The sequence below is a fragment of the Ipomoea nil genome, unplaced genomic scaffold, assembly GCF_001879475.1.
Source record: "Ipomoea nil cultivar Tokyo-kokei standard unplaced genomic scaffold, Asagao_1.1 scaffold1421, whole genome shotgun sequence".
In the NCBI taxonomy this organism is placed as follows: domain Eukaryota; kingdom Viridiplantae; phylum Streptophyta; class Magnoliopsida; order Solanales; family Convolvulaceae; genus Ipomoea; species Ipomoea nil.
Genome location: NW_017617849.1, coordinates 4,643,767 through 4,666,046, shown reverse-complemented (window position 1 = coordinate 4,666,046; position 22,280 = coordinate 4,643,767). Strand labels below are relative to the sequence as shown.

The window sequence follows — 22,280 nt, the reverse complement described above, 5'->3', positions numbered from 1 at the left end:
TTGACCTGTCATGTGTGGAAAAGGGGAATGATATTATGGTCTTGGTTCAATTCATTATTAGGAAGCTTCTTGATATTGCACTTTCAACTTTTGAGCATTTTTCTTCACTCCCAACCAATTCTTTACATATATAAATCAATCTTTTTCCACCAGGTTTGGGCGGTCAAGGTTTCACTTTCTTTGTTATTCTTCAACAAATTGAAAGATATTCATTTGAAATTTCTCTCTGATTGATTTGAAACCTCAAAAAAAAAAAAAAAAAAAAAAAATCAAAAGTTATTTTTTATTTAAAAGCCATAAATTAAAGTGATTAAAAACACTTTTGTCCCCGTAATAAAATATATATACTCCGTATTAGCATTGATATTAATAAAACAAATCCGAATGGGGAAAGTTGCGAAAAAGGATATGAGCTAAGCCGATTCACAACTCGTTGTCTTTCATTTATTTTCTTCTACTGTAACCTTTAACCATCACTTCGTCACCTAGCTCATCCAATAAGAATCTTGTGCTTTCCATGACCACAAAAAGCATCCTATTACAACTCTTGATCGATTTGAAAATTATATAGTAATATACCTCACACCCTGTTGGAGGATAAAATAATGATATCCTCCCTTCCTCTTTTATTCTTTTATTTTCCCATATATATTTCCCATATATAAACAAATGTATCTTCATCAATAATATCACTTTCCTTTTCTGCTTCTCGATCCTTCTTCTTTCATCTTCTCAGCACCGCTTCTCTCTCTCTGCTTCTCACCAATGTAAACGCTTTCCAACATGGTATCAGAGTCGCGATCCTACGCCGCCGCCGCCGTCTCTACCGTCGCCGGCGTGAAGCAGGAGACACTGGCTACCACTCCGATCGCACAATCTCCAGCCGCAATTCGTGCGATTCCTTTCTCGTATTGTTCCAGAGTCAGTTCCGCAGAGGAACTCGATCAATCGTTCAGTTCCGCAGAGGAACTCGATCAATCGTGCTCACAGGAGCCTCAACTCAGATGATCTAGGCATCTCTGAGCAGTTGAATAAGCTGATGTCTCTCCTTCCATTCCAGGCGATGGAGAGAATTATTGTTACGCAGTGTAACAACAATGCCGACGCGCCAGTCCGATCAACATCACCAAGGATTCCGCAGAGGAATCTGAGTTCGGAGAAGCAAAATTCCGTAGCCGTTCCGCAGCGGAAAGGAGTTCGTCCGTCGGTTCCGATCAATCCGCAGAGGATTCCGATCAGTCCAGATGGCAATTTGGCCAATGTGCTTGATTCACGCAGTGCGATTTTCAAGGACCGTAGTTTGAGCTTTCTTGAGAAGAATCAGTTGATGAGGTTCTTCAAGCTGGTGCAGGAATCAGTTGAGATCCGAGTTGTTAGTCGGATTTTAGTCCAGTTAGCCATCGGACAAGCCTCGGCAGCGAGGCAAAGAGAAGAGGAACTTAGAATCAAGCAACGGCAAGCCGAGAAGCAGAGTCGACTCAGTCTCAGGGATTGCGTTTATACTGGAATGTTGGGGTTCTGTTTGACGCCATTGTACATGGCTTATCACATTCACCAGACTCTAGGCCTCGAGGATCGTTTTAAGCAGTATTATTTTGAGAATAGGAAGTTCCTATTGATTTCTGATTTTCAGAATTTGGAAGATTTCCAGTCTGTGGATATTGTTATTGAGGCTATTGTGGAGTCTGAATCTGTGAAGAAAAAGATGTTTGTTGATGTAGACAAGATTGTGAAGAGCTCTGCAATCTTGGCTTCCAGTTGCAGTGCTGGTGTTCGTGCTCTTTGTGGTTGGCAGCTAACTTTAGATGCTTTGGATTCTTTGTCGCTTGGAAGTGTTCCTATTCAAACTGTGGACTCTGAATCAGCCTTGAAATTTGAGCATAGAAGCAGCAAAGGTTGTAAGTATGGACCACCTTACTTTCTTCTTGGAAAAACCTGATGAGAAAAAGTTGTTCCTTGTTGATTTTGGTTTGGCTACAAGGTGGCGTGATACTACAACAGGCGTACATGTTGAATATGGTCAACGTTATGATGTTTTCAGAGGGACAGTATGTTATGCAAGTGTGCATGCTCATCATGGAAGGATTGCAAGCCGATGAGATGATTTAGAGTCCCTTGCTTATACACTCGTCTTCCTTCTCCGTGGACGGCTGCCTTGGCAGGGATACCAGGGCGAGAACAAAGGTTATATTGAATTTTATGATGACATGTCTGATCTCTCAATGGCGCAAGACAATTCTGAGACAATTCTGTAGGTTCTGAACCGACTTTCTCTGGAGAAAGAAGAACGGCTTTTGGCAAATATTTTGAGTGACATTGCAAAGGAAGGCGGAGAACATGTGTTAAGGAAGTATGCAGAATACATTCCACTCCTGTTCGAAGCTTGCAAGGATCATTCAAATCCACACATTCAACAGATGGCTGCCTGTGCAATCGGTAAATATGTTGAGTTTGATAGAGAAACATTTAAGCATCATCTCCGAAATGGACTGTCCAGCTTAGAAGCAATAATAGTATCTAGTGGATCAATTGATGATCTAGAACACTGGATAGCCAGAGATGCCGTTGTTTCTGCTTATGGGAAACTATGTTTTGAAGTTTTTGGTCTAGTTGAGCTTGTGCAGCTACCTACCAATCCAGAAACAGGACATTGCAAAGTTTTTGGCTTTGTTCAATTTACTCAACTTGAACATGCTAAGGCAGCACAGAGTTTGAATGGAAAATGCAGAGATTGCTGGTCGAACAATCAAGGTTTCATCTGCTACTATCATCCTTAGTCCTGAAGAGTCAACAGTAGGAATTTTGTGATCGAAAGCTTGATGACTTGGTGGTTAAAAGCAAAGACCTCTGGATTGTGCAATTCTTTTGTGTTTAAGCTGGGCGTGCATGATCTACACGCTCCAGCTTACGGGGGGGTGTTGGAAGATAAAATAATGATATCCTCCCTTCCTCTTTTATTCTTTTATTTTCTCATATATATTTCCCATATATAAACCAATGTATCTTCATCAATAATATCACTTTCCTTTTCTGCTTCTCGATCCTTCTTCTTCATCTTCTCAGCACCGCTTCTCTCTCTCTGCTTCTCACCAATGTAAACGCTTTCCAACACACCCATCACGTACTGGGGCCGTAATTAAAGCCGTAGTTTTATTACAAAAATAATTATGACAAAACATATTTATCAGTTATTCATATACTATTTGTTGTTTCAGTCTCAACGAGCAAAGGTTACAATATATACCGACTTATGACACATTTATAAGTACAATAGTTGATTATATGATATTGCATGCAATTGTATTAGCAGTCAGTTTACTTACTAATAATTCAATTATCTCAAATTGTTAGGTTACAATATATATACTTTAAACAAATAGAAACATAAGATTGTTGTTAGGGTTCAAATGTTGTTGTATGCACTTAATACTTTTAATTATGTAGTTTTTTTTAACTATAATATTGTTATTATTATCTTCAAATTTAGTATTTTCATATAAAACTTGAGTGATTTGATCGAGGAGAAGCAAGATGTTCAATTGAATTGATTTCGTAAGAAAATACTTGTTTTAGTTATGGAGTACTAATTTTTTGACATTTATTCCTCTTTTGTTAAACAATTAACGAATCGTGTCCCCTATTTAATTGCGAAAGAAGCTATTTCTTTGTTAGATTGAATGCATGGAGTGACATGTCAATCCGCATTTATTTATAATGCTTTCTATTGCTGCCCCTTGCATTAATGAAGTCTCTTAGCTTTATTTCATACCAAAATAATAATAATAATAATAATGATTGGATAGAGTGAGAATATAAGTAAATAATTTGAAATTTGAAATTACTAAAATACTTATTAGAATTTTTAAATCCTAACATCTTTTTAATGTTTTGAGAGGGCTAAAATTGACATGATTATGCATGCAATGTTGATGGTATATTTACAATTTTAAACAATAATGGTCAAAATGATTAATCGTAAATAATTAAGTACAATATTCCCTTTCAATTTTTTAATAAAGGGATATTATAGAAAATTTTGTATACACATGTATGGATGTATGCATGCAATTATTGGTAATTAATATCGTAAGACTTTTCGCCAAAGTGAATTAAATTTTCTCAGCGACCTTTTCAACGAATTGACAACTCAAAATGAAACTAAACATTTTATTGTTTTTCCTTAATTTAAAAGCGATTATCGCAAAATATTAATTTAACGTCGTTAACATGTTCGTTAAAAGGGCCCCGCAGCTATCCTTTATCGACAAATTAATTAATATGGAAATTTTGTGTTTGCGAAGTCCACCTAGTGTGAACAAGTATTAAAATTTCTTATGGAGTACAATATACGATGCAAATTTATCTCATTAATTTATAAATAAATTAATTAATTTATATATAATTAATAAATATATTCAGCCAAGCACCTCGTGCACATATGACACCCGGGTTGGACTTTCATATGGGAGGTTACAAGTTTGAACTTAGTGAAGCCATTATTGGCTCTTTATACTTCAGTAGGTTGAGAAAGTGGAGTTAGTAGCATTCAAAATATATTAAAATAATTTGATATAATATTCATTATAAATAGTTTTGGAGTATCATTTTACTGCCTTATACTAGCTATAGTTAAGTACAATATCCCATAATAAATTAAAGTTACAATATTGTGATGAGAGAAATAAAAACCTAAATATAATATTATATATATATATATATATATATATATATATATACTATATACTATATCTACTATACTAATAAGAGCCCAAGAGAGTTAGGCCTATAATGGGTAGAAAAAATGGCGGTCAAATTTTTTAATTAAATGAATGGCTCAGATTGATCAGATTTTAATTTTTCCTTAAATTTCCTAATTTTTCCTTAATGAATATGATTATCTGTTAACTTTTCCGTTAAATATTATCTTTTCCGTTAATTTCTGTTAGTTCACAGTTAACTTATTCATTAATTTCAATAAGAAAGGTCTTAGGTTCGAACCACATCCCAATCAAAATTGGCATAATTAGTACTCATTTTACTCTTATTAAATTAAAATAAAATAATAATTTAGTAGCTACAACAAAAAATAATACATATGTATTTCTTTAATTTAGAATTATGTGTCTACAATGTCTTTATTCAAAAAAAATGATTCATTATCAATAAATTAAATTAGAGAAATAATTTCATTAGTTATATTGTCTTTATTTTTTTTCAATATAAAAATTCTTTAAATTCAAATTCATCAATTGATTATATTCGCTACATTTTTCCTACAATGTCTTTATTAAAAAAAAATTATTCATTATTAATAAATTAATTAAGCGAAATAATTTTATTAGTTATTTGTCTTTATTTTTCTCCAATGTGAAAATTCTTTACATTCAAATTCATCAATTGATTATATCCACTACATTGTCTATCATCTTTTTTGTGCACTATTTGTTTTAATTAAATATCAAAGTTATAATACAAAATAATGCTATATATTTATTTACCAAGTATTTTATTAATACCATGAAAAAATTAAAAAAAATATATAATTAATAAAGCAAATCATATTAACTACTTGAGGGATTTGTTGACAAAGAGAGTGTTCAAATCACACAACAAATTGAAGTGAGAACTATCTCGCAATGTCCTTGTTTGACAACCAGCAGTTAGCGGTTAGCATTAGCAGATTTGACTAGCGAATTATATCAACGGTTGGTAAAAAGATATTTGAAAAAATTAGCTGTTTAGATTAACATGTAAAATGCCCTAAGGGTATACATATATTTAATAATAATAATAATAATAATAATAATAATAATAATAATAATAATAATAATAATTTTTTCCCCTTATAAGATTATAATAATAATTGTTTAAAAAAAAATAAAAAATAAATAAAAAATATAATTAAACCAATCATATTAACTACATACTTGGGAGATTTATTGACAAAAAGAGTATCCAAATCACACAACAAATTAAAGTGGAAAACTACCTCGCATTGTCCTTGTTTAGCAATCAGCAGTTAGCTCTTAAATATTAGTATATATTTAATATTTTATGTCCTAATTTTTATTTGCTCTCCCTTATGTTCTGTATTTGGTTTCAACCATACCTATACAATTATTTTATTGACAATTATAATCAATCCGGACTATATTATCTTGCATTTGTAAACTTATAATTACCTATTTAAATACGTAAATTCAACATTCAATTATCTATGCATGAACAATTACAATATAATATTGCCTTGATATACTTTTAAGTACTTATTTAAAAAAAAAAAAAAAAAACATTGGGCATTATCTTAATCGCGCAATGCGCGTAAAAAACTAGTATATATATATAATGTGAGGTTCCTGTGTGAACAGTGCTTCACGTGTGGACGGTGCGGATTGTACCATTAGATTGGTATAAATACACCGTAAAGTGTTTAAAAATACACTATTATGTGGGGTGCATTTTGTGGCATTTCATTTTAGTGTTTTTCGAACATTATGTGGTGTATTTATGCATACCTAATAGTGCAATTCGCATCGCCTGCACGAAAAGCCATGTTCTCATTTGATCCTATATATATATATATATATATATATATATATATATATATATATATATATATATATGTGTGTGTGTGTGTGTGTGTGTGTGTGTGTGTGTACACAGACAGAGTAGTAAACAACTAAACATTAAAGCTTCTAAGTCAAGGATGCATTAATCGATATTTAAGAACACTCACGTCTATAGACTTTTAGTTGCTACTTTTTTGACTTATAAAATTAGATAAAGTATAAAGTTCAGTATTGGAATGAAAATTGAGAATTTTTGTCGAGAATATTTAATATATGTTTTCGTCTTGTGTTCTCAATTTCTTATCGGTTGGTGGTAGAAAGGAAAGTAAAATCAAAGAAGTGTGGTATCATGATCAGTTATTATATTTTACATGTGGTATATATAGTAAAACTTTAATGAAATTATAAGTGAAGTTAAAATTTGTTTTGCCATTTTAAAATAGATATGAAGATAGTTTTTTATCAGGAAAATAAATATAAATATGAGCATTAAAATTAAGTAGTTAAAGAGTAGTGTCACATTTCTATAATTCTATCATAATTGTACTTCTTAATAGTTACTTTTTTGACGGACTAGTTGAAGTATATCATTTGATTTACTTCACCTATTAGTATTCAGGGCAAGATTAAGAGAAGTTTCGAGTTTAAACTTTAACAAATATTTTGTTATGCGATCACGAAGTTCAGAGGTGAATATTAAATTAAAAAATTTTAATGTTGGAATTAAGATAATTGTAATTTGTAAATAATACTCCGTAATTGAGTAGTGTTTTGAGCTAGAATGTAATGGCGACTTGGTCTCTTTCAATGTCACCCACGCTATCAACACTCTCAACTTCCACTACATTGGATAGACTTAGCTTTTTGTATGGTTTATTTTGTCGGCGTCAAATTCCTTCTCATTGGTAGCCTGTCACGTGATTCCCCGCACAAACTTTTTTTTTTCCTACCTTTTTTATATAACAAATTTTAATAGATTAATATTTGAAATTAATTAAAAAAAAAAAAAGACCACACAAAGTGATATATTAGGGAGTGACAAAATTTTAATATAATTCGTATGGATAAGAAACATTTTTGACTTACAAAATTGTGTTCCGTACACAAAGATTGATGACATATTAGAAAGTGACAAAAATAAAAATTTACTGGATTTTGTAAATGTAAACAATATTTTTTATTAATAAAATTGTACTCTGTAAATAAATATTTGATAATAGGGCTACAAATATCATTGTCATTTAATTATTAAAGATTAGTTGATTTGATCACTCATAATCATATGAATACAAAAATCATCTCTAAAAATAGTCCATCAATCGTTGTTATATTTGTCTATTATTAAGATGTAATTGTCAAAAGTATAAAGTTTGATTTTTTAAAACCATTAAGCCAAGTAGTTAGTAAAAGCCTAAAAGGGTTGAAGTAAAAACTGGGATAAGTAAATAACTGAACGAATTAATTATATTTAATTTTTTAAAATAACTAATTTAAGGTACTCATTTCATAAAATAAAAATTATGCCCAATATTTTTTTTAATTGAAATAAGTCTACTTTCACAAAATTATTTTTTCTTCCTGTTTACTCCACGTAGGAAATGCCACCTTTAAGGAATAGATTAATAGATTAATTCATACTAGTTTTGTTTTGTTAAATCATTGTATCATGAATCATGATTCACCTTGTAAGGTATGTTTATTTTAATATATTGAATGTTTATTTATTATGTATTAAAAATTTATTGTTAGATGTATTATTTAAAAAAAATTGAATTTTCAGTCTATTAAAAATAAAATTTTAATAGTCAAACACCTTATATTTAGATGACACATCTGTGGTTTCCCTTGAGAGAATATCATAGGATCGAACCCCGGTAGTCTGCTGTTCAATATTGACTCTTTAAACTGCATTAATTAGAAAAAGTATACAATAGATACTATCGTGTAATAGAGTTAATAGTATTTAAAAAAATAAAATAAAATTTTAATATATTAAAAATAAACATTTATTCATGATTTAAATTACAATATGGACCATAGTCCACGATATAATTTGCCTGTTTTGGTCTGCTGTTCAATATTAACGGGCCAGTCCTCCCAAAATATATACAAGAAAGCATAATTTATTGGGCTATTTAAAATTAATGGGCTTGCTCATTCCGGAAAGGCCCATTTAAGCAGAAATAGCATGTTGGCACGTGTAACCCGCGACTCCCCAACCGCTGAACCAACCACCACTACCACAGAAAGTCAGAACAGATCACCGGAAATATTCCGTTACCTCTCCGCCGTCGTGAGAGAGGAATCAGATAAGATAACCGCCGGAAAAATGAACTACCGCTTCGCATCGCTCGCTTTCCGATCACTGAAATCCACCCGCCACTGCGGCAGTCCCACCTCTCTATTGCCCCTTCATCACCACTCTCTCTATCCACAGTCCTTCTCCTCTTCATCTTCCGCCCCGCCTTCCTCCCCTGCTACTCATCAATACCCCCAGACCTTGGAGGGATTGCGGAGTAGGCTAGCCGCCGAGTCGCCGACGCTGGGAAGCTTCATAGGGCTCCAATCGGATAACGAGTACTCCGTCGAGGTCGGGACGAAGAAGAAGCCGCTCCCGAAGCCGAAGTGGATGAAGGAAGCGATCCCTGGAGGAGAGAAGTACACGCAAATTAAGAAGAAGTTGAGGGAGTTGAAGCTCCACACGGTTTGCGAAGAGGCTAAATGTCCTAATCTCGGAGAATGCTGGTCCGGCGGTGAAACTGGAACTGCCACGGCCACCATTATGATACTTGGCGATACTTGTACTCGAGGTTGCAGGTATTTCTTCCTTTTTTTTTTTTTCTTTTTTTTTTTTTAATAGTAGAATTAAAATGGGAAGTGACTAAAATTGTTGTTGACGAAGATGATTTAAACTAGTAAAGGAATTCTCCTTTATTTTGGTATATTAATTTACAACCTAACTGGTTTCTAGTTCTGTTTTCTCAGTTAGTTGAGACTAATACCATATGGAACCAAAACAAGGTAGCTCACAAAGCTTTAGTTTGGTCTGATGTAGTTTGTTTATCTTATGTCTATTCCTTAAACTAAAACTTGCGTTTGTATTTTCTACTTAGTGCAACAGTTTACCAATCAATTGTACTCCGTAGTATTCTTGAATTTTACTTCTGATGGGGTTAGCTACAGGCATTTGTTGCACCTCTTAGAAAAATGTTGGAAGGGCTTAGCCATGTATGAGGGGTTCAAATTTGAGCTGATTGGTAAACTGGAACCTAGGCCTTTGGTTGTCCTCTCATTATAAAATTTGTATATTGGAAAACATGAAATCATTTCATTAAGTGTGTTCTGACTTCATCTAAGCTGGACAGGTTCTGCAATGTGAAGACTTCGCGCACTCCACCCCCTCCTGACCCGAATGAACCATCCAATGTGGCTGAGGCAATTGCTTCATGGGGTTTGGATTATGTTGTGATCACTAGTGTTGACCGTGATGATTTACCCGACCAAGGAAGCGGTCATTTTACAGAGACAGTACAGAAGCTTAAGGCATTGAAACCAAATATGCTCATAGAAGCACTGGGTATGGATCTTGATTTTAGAGTAATAATAACTCAATTGGTACAATCTTGTCTGTATAAAATTTTCTTAGATGGATATATTTATTTTGGAAATTGTAGAATCCTATATATATAAGCCTATATGTTTATTTATTTATATCCATATCACTGTAGGAAATAAACTGATTAATTTCCAGCCTGAGTTAGGGTCTGTGGTCTATCTGTCTAAGGATCGCGTGAAATGCTGGATACTTGTCATATATTGTTGATTGTTCCATGGCATAAATATGATGACACTTTTGTCTTTCTCTTTATCATCCTTTCATCCATTTTATCTTTTCTTGATTTGGGATGGGAATATAATTAGTAGAACAACACAGCACTCTTTCAGCCAATTGGTATCTTTATAATGCAGGTCATTGTTGATCATCTAACTGAACAAGTGTAACTTCCGATTTTAGTTTTAAATAGTAAACACTTGCAATAATTAAAGCCTCCATGTATTAAAAGTTGTAGATCCTGACTTCTCAGCAGGTAATCAGTATTGGCTGGGAAAGAAAGTATTTTATGTATCCTGAATTCCAATGAATTTGTTTAGCATAGGTAAAATTGGTTAAACAAATGGTTTGGTTTTCGAGTATCTTCAATAGTTTCCTTCTTAATGTATGTGTTCTTTCTCATTGCTTGAATTTGTTTCTTTATTGCAGTTCCGGACTTTAGAGGGGATCCTAGTTGTGTTGAGAAAGTTGCAAAGTCTGGATTAGATGTTTTTGCTCATAATATTGAAACAGTTGAAGAGCTCCAGAGTGTTGTACGAGATCACCGTGCTAACTTTAAGCAGTCCATGGATGTCTTAATGATGGCAAAGGACTATGCTCCTGCTGGTACGCTCACCAAGACATCAATAATGTTGGGCTGTGGAGAAACACCAGACCAAGTTGTTAAAACAATGGAAAAGGTACGAGCAGCAGGTGTTGATGTAATGACGTTTGGTCAGTATATGAGACCCTCAAAGCGCCACATGCCTGTATCAGAGTACATTACTCCTGAGGCTTTTGAGAAGTATCAAGTCCTTGGGATGCAAATGGTTTGTACTTTGTACTAATTCTTTCTTTTCAATTCCCTAAATAGTTTTTGGTGTTTTGTAAATCATAATGTAACATCTCATAAATCATTTTGTGCATTTTGATGCATGCCTTAGCCTTGCCTGCCCCATTGCATTTTGGATGAGATTTGTCCTACCAATATGTTGTCAAGAAGATAATAGCTAAGACATCTTGCCCCTGCTCACCTAGGTGCTGGCAAGTGTCAAGCAGCAAGTGGCGGATGAAATTGTGTCTGACATGGAACCACACACAACACCATAAATTAACTGTTTATGCAAAATTGGTTGCTAGGCAAGGTTATGTCTACATGAAAGACAGGAACACCCAGTGGCAGATATTGTATAGTTAATTATCTTCACTACCTTTCTTAAAATCATTGGAAACATCTTATGAGCAAAGCTTTAGATGCTTGTCCACATTTTTTCTGGACCAAAACTTGAGTCTTCTGAAGTGTGAACAGCACACAGTGACTGCACTATCTGCCATCACTATTATGTTTTAAAGCTAAACTAAACCAGAGCTGTCCTTCACCTTGTGATAAGCTGAGCACAGTAAGCTCAAACTATGTGCAAAAGTTTGTAGTTTGTTAATGATACACTCATTTCTGGAAATCACTCAGCTGTGTTTGTCAGTGTAAGGTTGTAAATGTTTCTATTCTGTCATTGCTTGATTGATGCATCATCTCTCAAGACTATCTTCCATCTTGAAGCATTATTTTGGTGTATAGATCTGCTTAATCATTTTTAGAAAGATACTCCATAACAATTTACTAGCAGTATAAGTAGATGAAAAAAATTAGCTGTTTTGATCTGAGCATGGGAAAACTGTCTTGTTTTATTTTAGTAGTACTTAACATACATGCACTCATTATAATTGCAACCAGCTTTGATAACAGTGATTGCAATACTATTTAATATGTGAAACATTGCATATTCTGACAACTCTTAATGAAATGATTGCCTTATTGGATATTTCAGGGATTTCGATATGTGGCATCTGGTCCCATGGTCAGATCATCATACAAGGCAGGAGAATTTTACATTAAGTCTATGATTGAATCAGATCGTGCTGCATCTTTGGCCTAAACCTCCGGCATCTGACCATATATTATACTCCGTTGCAGTACATTTGGCCTTTACTGATTCTTTTAATGATGATTTAGTCATCTTGGTGCTAGCAAAGTGACACCGTTCATCTACAGCAATTGCAGGTATCCTCTATCAGAGTGGGGATATTCATGTGAATGATATCTTGTTCTAAATATCTTAGGTTGCCTGGAATCATCACAGCCCCGTCTTTCAAAATAAACTCGTGTATATGTACATTCGTTGAAATTCATGTCACTAGCCATTTCTCTAGATTGTGCATGCTGTTTAGTATACAGGGATTGATTGACACTGCTGCTCTAGACCAATTCAAACTTATTAGGAGTTTCTCATTCTGCAACGTATAGTAGCACTGGCACAGCCTGGCGGTGTCATAATCATTGGAATCATTCCCACGCACTACCTTAACATACTCATTGTCCTTACCCCTCAGAACAGAATGTTTGTTTAGCTGCTGCCCTCATATAGAATGTTGTTAATTTCTTGAGCTGAGCAATTCAAATTATCGTCTTGTCTTTTCCTTGAGGCCTTTATAAATTCTGGGCACTGTAGTTTTCTTATTTCTGCAAGGGGAAGCGTGCATTATTTGAATGGGAACTGCATTTAGCTAAGACACAATAATTTGGTGAGGGGGATAAGTGGGGACTAAAGGACCGTTTGGAATATACTGGAAAAGAGACAGACAAGACAATCCATTGGGGGATTTTTTTGGGTGTTTGAATGGGATGGTATTTCTGTTTTTACTTTTATTTGAGCTGTGATATGAGATTGCAGGGTGCGAGGCGGTGTTTGTGGCCCAAATTATTATTCGGTTGCCCAATCGGAAAGCGCAAATTATGCTGTGCAACCGAATGCACCTTGCAAGGTGCATACGGTTGCAAAACGGCGCCGTTTTGGTTAAAAAAACGCGCGTCCCATTTAAAGGAGAAATCAGGTTCGATTCCCGACAATAGCATTTTTATATATCCAGAAATTCATAACTATATAACCACAATTTCATAACTATATATCCAGAATTTCATAACTATATATCCACAGTGAATGAATGAATTAAAAATCCACAATGAATGAATGAATGAAGTAAAAATCCACAATGAATGAATGAATGAAGTAAAAATCCACAATGAATGAACTAAATATCCACAATATATGATTGAACTAAATATCCACAATGAATGAACTAAATATTCATAAATTCATAACTATATAATCACAATTTCATAACTATATATCCAGAATTTCATAACTATATATCCACAGTGAATGAATGAAGTAAAAATCCACAATGAATGAATGAATGAAGTAAAAATCCACAATGAATGAATGAATGAAGTAAAAATCCACAATGAATGAATGAATGAAGTAAAAATTCACAATGAATGAACTAAATATCCACAATATATGATTGAACTAAATATCCACAATGAATGAACTAAATATCCATAAATTCATAACTATATAACCATAATTTCATAACTATATATCCACAATTTCATAACTATATATCCACAATAATGCTATTGCTGAGAGTCGAACCTGATTTTTTTTTTAAAGTGGGACGCGCGTTTTTAATCAAAACGACGTCGTTTTGAACCGTATGCACCATGCGCATGGTACATTCGGTTGCACAGCATAACTATTGATCGGAAAGGAGCTCCTTTATTTAGCACAGTTTCAACTTTGAAGCCAGCCCGTAAGTAAATTATTTTAATAATAATGTGCACCGTGGACCATATCTTTCCTTCCATATGCAATTATTGGCTGCTTTTTTTTTCTCCTAATTTTACTTTATCGCATTAAAATATTGCCATATAATAACTTGTGATTATAAGGAAAGAATTTAGATTCAATTTGAATGTATATATGGGGAAAACAGTGACCTACATAACGTGTGTGCGCTATAACCGCTATTATCATTCATCTTTTTGAATAAAAAGGTTCTTTATCTGCTCCTTTTCTCCAATTTATGTTGGAATAAGGTTCAAATTGGCCACTGAACGTAACCTGAAAGTGCAATTAGGCCACTGAACACTTTAAAAATGTGCAATTTCACCTGATAGCAGGTTACCCTCAATTTTAACAGGTTATCTGTTTACGTGGCAGCTGAGTTGACATTTTTAATAAATTTTAATAATAACTTTTTATTAAAATTTTTTTTTAAAAAATAAAAACGACTTTATTTTATTTTTTATTTAATTTTTTCCAATTTTTTATAAAATTTATTATTAAAATTAATTATTAAAAAATATTTAAAAATACAAACTAAGCTGCCACGTAAGCAGGTAACCTGCTAAAATTGATGGTAACTTGCTATCCAGTAAAATTGCATACGTTTGGAGAGTTCAGTGGCTTAATTGCACATTTTTTTAGTGTTCAATGGCCTAATTGCACTTTTTTTTCGTTCAGTGGCCTAATTGCATTTTCAGGTTACGTTCAATGGCCAATTTGAACCTTATTCCATTTATGTTTGATCAACAGAGTTGGAAAAAAATAATAAATCATTTTCTCACCCTAAAATAAATCGGTGCAAAAGTCACCAATGTTCTCTTCTCACAGCATCGTGCATGCAATAGTGAAAGGTAGCTAGTTAATTATGTTCTCTAAATGCGTGCTTAATTTTGACTTTCTATTACTCTTTTTTATTTACTACTGTAAAATTTTTAATATAAAATTTGAAAATGTAAAATCCTCCTATCCCCACGACACCCCCTGGGATAATGATATACCGAAAAGAATAAAATGGAAAGAGAGTTGGATGAGTCTGATGAAGTGGTCACGAGTCACGAGTAAAGGAGAAAAAAGAGAGTATACTATACATAAAGCGCAGAAGTCAGGGTTAGTGGTTACTGGTATTTTTTATTTTTTACTCCGTAAATTTTTTATGGGCTCTTTTTGGAACACAGTGCCCTCTTCCTGCTCCTTTCACATCAAATACCTGCACGGATTTCACCGTTCACTTTCCCTCTCTACTCCAAACCACCTTCTTCTCTTCTCCTCTCTGCAACCCTAAAAACCCATCAACTCCCTAAACCAAACACCATTTCTATTCATCATGCTTTTTCTTCTGCTTACTTAAGATCAAGTCTTATCATAGTGTGATAAGTATTTGCTTAAGATGGGATGCTGTTTAAGCACCACCAAAGCCTCTACTACAGATCAACAGCAGCAGCCGCCATTACCGGATCCTGCCAAGAATGACAGAGCTCCACCGCCTGTGGACGAAGAAACTGTTAAAGAAGTCGTGTTATCCGAAACCCCCGTTTCAAAGCCCCTAGCTTTGCAAGTGTTGGCGGATGAGAAGAAGAGCAATGCTCAGCAGAAAGTGGTTGAGTTTCAACAGCGTAAGATTGAAGTGCCGGCGGCTGAGATTGAGCTAGACCTAGACGGGGGGGATCGGAGGGTTGTGCCGCCGACGGCTGTGGCTGAGGAGATTGTGTCTGAGCCTTCTGAATTGTGTAGCTTCACCGAGAGCATTTCGACGACGGCGACGGAGAGGAGGGATGACGATGGAGAAGTCAACCAGAGGTCGCCGGCCAGGGGGCCGCCCAGGAAGCGGCGCAGCCCTGGGGATCTGGCTGGAGGGAGGGACAGGAGTTTCAGATCTCCGGCGAGAAGATCGGCGCCATCTCCGGAGAAACGGAAACCGCTGACATCGTCTAGAGCAGGCCAGACTAGGCCAATGGCGTCACAGAGGCGCAGCAATGTGGGTCCTCAAAACGGGGCCCAACGACAGTCCGTACCCACACGGCGGTCAAGTTCTCCGGTGACACACCGGGAGGTGGATACACGCCGTAATGTAAGAAACAAAAGCCCCGCCGTGAGTGAGAGTGCCCTGTCGGCGGCGGAAAGTGCAGAGAATCGCGGAGATAAAGTAGAGAAGCCTAATGACGGCGTTTCGGAGGAGACCGGCGAATCGCTAGAGAACCCTCTTGTTTCCTTGGAATGCTTCATTTTCCTATGAAATTGTCAAATCAAAAGACCAAACACGTTGTCGTATCCCAATTCTCGGCTGTTTACTGTTGGAAACTATGTCATATTATGCTATATATATTTTGGCCGCCGGAAAAAAAAAGTCAAATTTGTGTAAATACACTGCCATCTTCATGCATACTTTAATACATTATTTTTATCGTCTTCCTCCCTCCCATTTTATGACTAAACCCCCCACCTGTTTCAACCTTTAACACTGTAGTAATTCCCAGATATAATTTACTGTTTGTATATAACTTGTGAAGAGAAAAGATTAACAGGCCTCGTGAAAAGTGGTGGGTTGGGTTTGGTGAGGAGGAAGGTGAGATCTTGAGATTGTGATAGCTATGGAGATTTGTGTATGAACAGAGGCAATAGTGTTGGAATCTTCACCTTCTACCACTCATCTTTACTTTGTTATTATATCTTCTGGGTGTAAGCATACTCTCCAAGTTGTGCAAAATTCTGATACTTGTGTGCCCTTTCTGGGACTAGAATTTTGATTAAACTATACCGTGGCATGTGGTTTGGGCCGACCAAACTTCACTAGTTTCTTCTCCATTCCCATGTGTCATGTGGGCTTGTTGGGTGTTTGTTTAAAAGGGGTTCTTAAAACGCATTGAAATTTACATTTGAGACTAATCTACCCGATTGGTTCTTAGATGACAGATTGTGAATAAAGACACAAAAATGAGTCTTTACCTTTGCAGTGTAAGAGTTTCACTCTCTTGTAGGGATGGCTCCTTATGAACAATTTGAGCACTATGTGCACTAGTCCTTCCACCTAATGAGTTGCTGAATCACGATGACTTACTCCTCTACAATCTTGTCGAGTCAGGGTGTCAAGGAGACAAAGAATTGCCCCTTTAGTGGGCAAAACTAGTCTAGTCATTTAGTCAAGTCTCGATCAAATCTCATTCAGGATTGTACTCTCGAGGGGTTGTCCAAGATTTCCTTTATCCAAATTTTCTTTCTTATGATCTGGCATGGTTGAAATCTAGTAGGATGACTTCTTCAATTCCACCATACATGAATGAGGAATGCCCACGGTTGCAGCTTAGAAGGAGATGAGCTGTATTTGTCACTGAACTGTAAAGTGGGGGGCGGCTGATAAAAGCCCAAAGACCGCAAACAAAACTGCATGTTACTCGGCTACGCCATTGTCGGGAATAAGAAGAAACATACGAGGAACCAAGAACCCGCATCTGTCATTGCATCTAAAATGACAGCTGAAGAAACTACACACGCCAGTAACAAAATTAGACAAGTTCTGGCTTTTCTTGAGAAACAATACTTTTATGTCTACCAAGCTTTACAGTCCCAGCCAAATACTATCTGATATACAAAAGTAGTGGCTAAAGACAACGACGATAAGATCCTCAGAGACACAGAAACAGCATTTGTGGAAAGACTACCTAGCTACGCGGAGCTGTTGAGCTCTCTCCGCTTTCTTGGATTATCGCCTGGGGCTGTGTCTGAGTCGAGGCCAAGATCGATGGATTGCAGGGTTGTGAGGTGTCCGTGGGATTACATGGTGGAGGAACAGGGTGAGCGATGAAGGTGGGAACTTCTTCCCCGGGCATTAACACCGACACTCCTCTAGCATAGACAGTCATCTGAAATGGAAGACAATGAACATTAACCAGGCCATTAGATTTTGGGGGCGCGGGAATTGAAGAACATTTGGAAAGACCAGAAGGCAAAGGAAAACACAATTTGGAAAACCAAATTAAAGCATGTGCTCCATCTGAACTAAAAGCTTAAGCTGATAGTTGAATTGCACATTTGGAAAACGCAATTTGAAGAACCAAATTGAAGCATGTGCTTCATCTGAACTAAAAGTCTAAGCTGATAGTTGGATTGCACATTTATGTGTATATATATTATATGCTCAACAAACCAAAGCAATTCCTTTGAGGAACATCGTCAATGTTTTCCCAATTTCCCATGAATCAACAGCTTAATGGTTCTAAAACTTGCAAAGGATTGAGGTCTTAGAAGAATGCGAACCTTTTTATCGGCCACAATGCTTTAAAAAGGTTATCTATTCGTTGATTCTTAGGTACAATAAATAAATCTCAGGTACTAAAGATGCTGATATAGTGATATGAACTAATGTAGGATTGATCTAAAGACAAAAACACATGCTAGTGACAAAAAAAGGGACCCATAAGCCCAAAAGGAAACCAGAAAAGCAGACATAGCGTCACACTAATGTCCCTCCTGCTCGGTGTAAAACAAAACTATATAAAAACGATGCATAAAAGTTTAATAGACACCAACATCGCATTAGTTGGATGAGCATTAATAGCAGGAATCACAGAAAATTAAAAACTTCCCAACACGATATGACTCGAGCCTGATGGATATTGGCATCAATACGAAGCATTCGCATATTTATGTCGTGATGGTGATTTATCATGCCACATATTGTTTAAAAGATTATTTAATTCACACCATAAAGGTAAAGCAGGTTATATCCAAGAGCAATATGTTAAACAATATTTTCCCCCACTTCTTTGAATAATGCCTTGACGCATGATGACTCTATTGCACACTACTTTAGGATCTAAATCAAATAAGGATGCATCAAAGTGCCGTACTAATTTTCATTAATGAATATAAAATCAGTATCTTCCACCATGTAGCCTACGTCACAAAATCCTATTTTGAGTCGATGAGATCTTACAGTAATCTAAGACATGATTACGCTCCAAGTGAGTCAAAAGAAGATCTACACATTAAACTCGTTTTGTACACATTAGGCTAATTTCTTTCTCCAAGAAGTTCAAACTCATTACTCAGAACTTAGAATCTTACAAGTATTCTCTCTGGAAAACACGTTTTAGTTCAGAAAACATATCATTTTAATGGAGTTTGATCTATTTTCTTGATAGAATTGAGGACACACTAGCAGGGGGGCCCTATAGATGGCCTATTATATGCATTTTCGTTGAAATATTGTTTCCCGGGGCCCAGATATCAACCTCATTGCCCCATCTATTTTTGGCTTTAGAAAAGAATCACATAAAAACAAAGATTGAATTGTTTGCAACCCTTGTTTTGCATTGCCTACAATTACTCAAATAAAAAGGGACCATTTTTTTCAAACAAGAAAGCTGTTTAAAGTCCAATGGAATCATAATAACCAAGAAGCTGTAAATTTGGAGGTCATGATTAAAGAACCCCCCCCCCCCCCCCCACCCCCCTCCCCCTTTTAGTTAATCTACTAATAGCTACTACTAAAGTACTAATCATGATTAAGATGAACTGTTAGTGAAGTAATCAAGCAATTTGTACCTAATATTAGCTATAATTACAGCAGCAAACAACAAAGGAAATGAGTAACTGCCAGTCTGCCAAAGTAAAGTTACCCAACACAATCATTTTATCATCTCAAAATCTATTAACCATAATTTTTCATCCTCTTAAGGTTGAAATACTATGAAGGCAATACTAAAATACTTGAAAATGGCAATGCAATACTACAGTATAACAACCTAAGTTCTGAATTATATTGCTTAAAGGTTGCATTTTTTCAGTGAATCAACATTAAAGGCGTAGACTTTATGCATCCATAATTGCATATATACACTTACATAGATCATATATGTAGAGAGAGAGAGAGAGAGAGAGAGAGAGAGAGAGAGAGAGAGAGAGAGAGAGAGAGGCTTACTTCTGGAGATGGATAATCAAGCTTTCTTTGGACCCTGATGTGAGCCTCGAGATTGGAGGCGTTGCCGCCGGCAGCGGCGGAGGTGGATGATCTTGGGCGGAGAAGCCTCTCAAAAATGGCCATGACAAGGAACATAGAAATGAGAATAGCGGTGGCAACAAACCCAAACGACACCGCATTGACAGAGTTGTCAAAACTCCTCCATTGCTCATCTTTGTCAGCACCGCCACCAGTGGCCGTCGGAGCCACGCCCGGCGGCAGCACCAAACCCCAACTAACACCACCACCACCACCACTAGCAGCACCAATATCCCGCACCATTGAGCAAGAACAGAGTAACCCGACCCTCTCTCATCACCAACCAGCCAAGATTAAGCCACAAACACAGAGCCGTCTGGTTCTTGAAACTCCCAAGATTAAACAAAGACTCGATTTTTACTGCGTTAATGAGGATGAAGACGATGACCCAAAGTTCCAGAAGCTTTATGCTACTAGAAAAACTAGAAACCTTGAAAAAAGCTATTAATAAAAAGGCTCTTCCTTCTTCCTTCCCTTCTTCTCAGTTCAGTCTTCAAGGAGGAGTAAATTAAACAAATTAAAAGATGAAAAATAGGCAGTTGCACGAGAAACAAAGAAAGAGAGAGGAGAGGAGAGGGAGAAAAGAAGTGGAGGACATCAGAATATCAAGGTGGGCTCGTGGACTAGCAGATAAAAAGCAGTGATGATACAGAGACGGGATTCAATTATTCTAATATTTTCATAATCATGATTATTAAACTAATTAATGTCATTTACAATGTTCATTCACGAAAAGATTTGATGCATAGTGCATAGTATGATAGGAGTAGTAATTAAAGTAGTTGGATCTGTTAATTTCCTTTGGAGGCGTGGGATTAGAATAGATCATTATTAGATCAACAATAATATAATGGCTGTTAACAACAACGTAAGATGTGCTTGTTTTAAGGTTTGTTTATTTTAATTTCTGTGTATGCCTGCACACTGCCACTGTTCTTCCCCATCTGTACCTTTCACCACCACCACTCACTCTGATCTGAATCAATATGTTTTTGACTATCCTACCAACTTTTCCTTTTTAAACCATTAATTTAAGGGTTAACTTTTTCATGTCCACTATTCTATTTCTTTTATCTTTATTCAAAAATAACATTTTTACTTTGGTGTAATATGTTAAATGAGCTCTAAACCATATAAACTTCTCAGACCTTGTGTTACGAGCTCAATCGGAAAATGTTATTTAAAAAAAAAAAAAATCGTGATGATATTCAGTTACAATAAGTTGATAATCATACTTCATCCACTTAATTACTATTTTTGGAGAAAAAAAAAAAGCAAAAAATTTACACACTATGATAGTGATTTCAATTATGTAATGAGCTATCTAAATAAGAATCAAACTTTGAGGATGTGTCTAAGAACATCTTCAATAGTTGTAATTTTTTTATGAATTTTTAGTGATTATGAAAGAAAAGATGAGATGAGAGGGAAAAAACAAAAACAAAAACAAAATTAAAACAAAAAGTAAAGACTTGCAATTTTTTTATGGTGGGGCCCACTGTGGAGACAAGAACCCGGCCTCTCTTGTAAGAACCTTAATTATTTTCTCTCCTCTCACTCTCTCATTCATATAAGCATTAGAACTTCAAAAGCTGAGCCAAAAATCACTATTGTGATTGCCCTAAAATCCAATCTAAATTAGTTTCACAATAAAGATGCACCTTGTTAATGAGCTCTTAACCAGATTCTCATTTAAGAGACTCGGAAAGCATATTTGGGATCAAATTTAAATTTTTTTTTTTTTGAATGCTACTAGCTCTATTACAATGTAGTATCTGTTCATATACTTTCTCAACCTACTGAAACACAAAGAGCCAATAACGCCTCCACTGAGGCTCGAAATCACAATCTTCCAAATGAAAGTCCAACCCGGAACGTCAAATTTAGATTAATTTCGAAGTAATGAAAATACCCATATGAAAAAATTAATAGTTTGACTCACTTATAATAGTGGGTTCAATAATTTAATAAGAGGAGTAGTTATGGATCATATTGATTTTTTAATGAGGGTGAAAAGAAAATAAGAGAAAAAAGGTAAACAATGGGGGATGATTATTGTTGGTATGGGTATAATGAATAGTACGTTTGAGTGGGCACCGCTCTAGTTGAAAAGTCTTGACGTGCACCGCAATTTGTGCACTGCACAGACAACGGCCGACGTTAGCGGTTAAATAGACACTTATGGTGAATAATTGTTGGCTAATACGTAGGAACTTGTCGGG

General features: G+C 35.5%; 3 protein-coding genes across 3 annotated transcripts; 2 read left to right on the top strand and 1 right to left on the bottom strand.

Moving 5' to 3' along the window:
* The first annotated feature begins 8,742 nt into the window (after positions 1-8,742).
* Positions 8,743-12,855, top strand: LOC109187803 (lipoyl synthase 2, mitochondrial). The gene is made up of 4 exons (XM_019338138.1): positions 8,743-9,386; positions 9,935-10,146; positions 10,831-11,210; positions 12,207-12,855. The coding sequence occupies exons 1-4, from the start codon at positions 8,758-8,760 to the stop codon at positions 12,312-12,314; spliced, it is 1,329 nt and encodes a 442-aa protein (XP_019193683.1). The 5' UTR covers positions 8,743-8,757; the 3' UTR covers positions 12,315-12,855.
* A 2,595-nt stretch (positions 12,856-15,450) lies between these two features.
* On the top strand, positions 15,451-16,296 carry LOC109187406. The gene has a single exon (XM_019337591.1). The coding sequence runs from the start codon at positions 15,451-15,453 to the stop codon at positions 16,294-16,296; it is 846 nt and encodes a 281-aa protein (XP_019193136.1).
* A 1,190-nt stretch (positions 16,297-17,486) lies between these two features.
* Positions 17,487-20,665, bottom strand: LOC109187807. The gene is made up of 2 exons (XM_019338146.1): positions 19,981-20,665; positions 17,487-17,920 (listed from the first exon to the last, which is right to left on the bottom strand). Exons 1-2 carry the CDS (start codon positions 20,299-20,301, stop codon positions 17,720-17,722), a joined length of 522 nt encoding a protein of 173 aa, XP_019193691.1. The 5' UTR covers positions 20,302-20,665; the 3' UTR covers positions 17,487-17,719.
* Positions 20,666-22,280: the final 1,615 nt, after the last annotated feature.

Excerpts from the sequence above, each read along its gene's own strand:
- LOC109187803 (XM_019338138.1), top strand. The coding sequence starts at position 8,758 with ATGTTGGCACGTGTAACCCGCGACTCCCCAACCGCTGAACCAACCACC. Across the intron at positions 9,387-9,934 it reads ACTTGTACTCGAGGTTGCAG|GTTCTGCAATGTGAAGACTT; the intron begins GTATTTCTTCCT and ends TAAGCTGGACAG. Across the intron at positions 11,211-12,206 it reads AAGTCCTTGGGATGCAAATG|GGATTTCGATATGTGGCATC; the intron begins GTTTGTACTTTG and ends TGGATATTTCAG.
- LOC109187807 (XM_019338146.1), bottom strand. The coding sequence starts at position 20,301 with ATGGTGCGGGATATTGGTGCTGCTAGTGGTGGTGGTGGTGGTGTTAGT. Across the intron at positions 17,921-19,980 it reads TTGATTATCCATCTCCAGAA|ATGACTGTCTATGCTAGAGG; the intron begins GTAAGCCTCTCT and ends CTTCCATTTCAG.
- LOC109187406 (XM_019337591.1), top strand. The coding sequence starts at position 15,451 with ATGGGATGCTGTTTAAGCACCACCAAAGCCTCTACTACAGATCAACAG.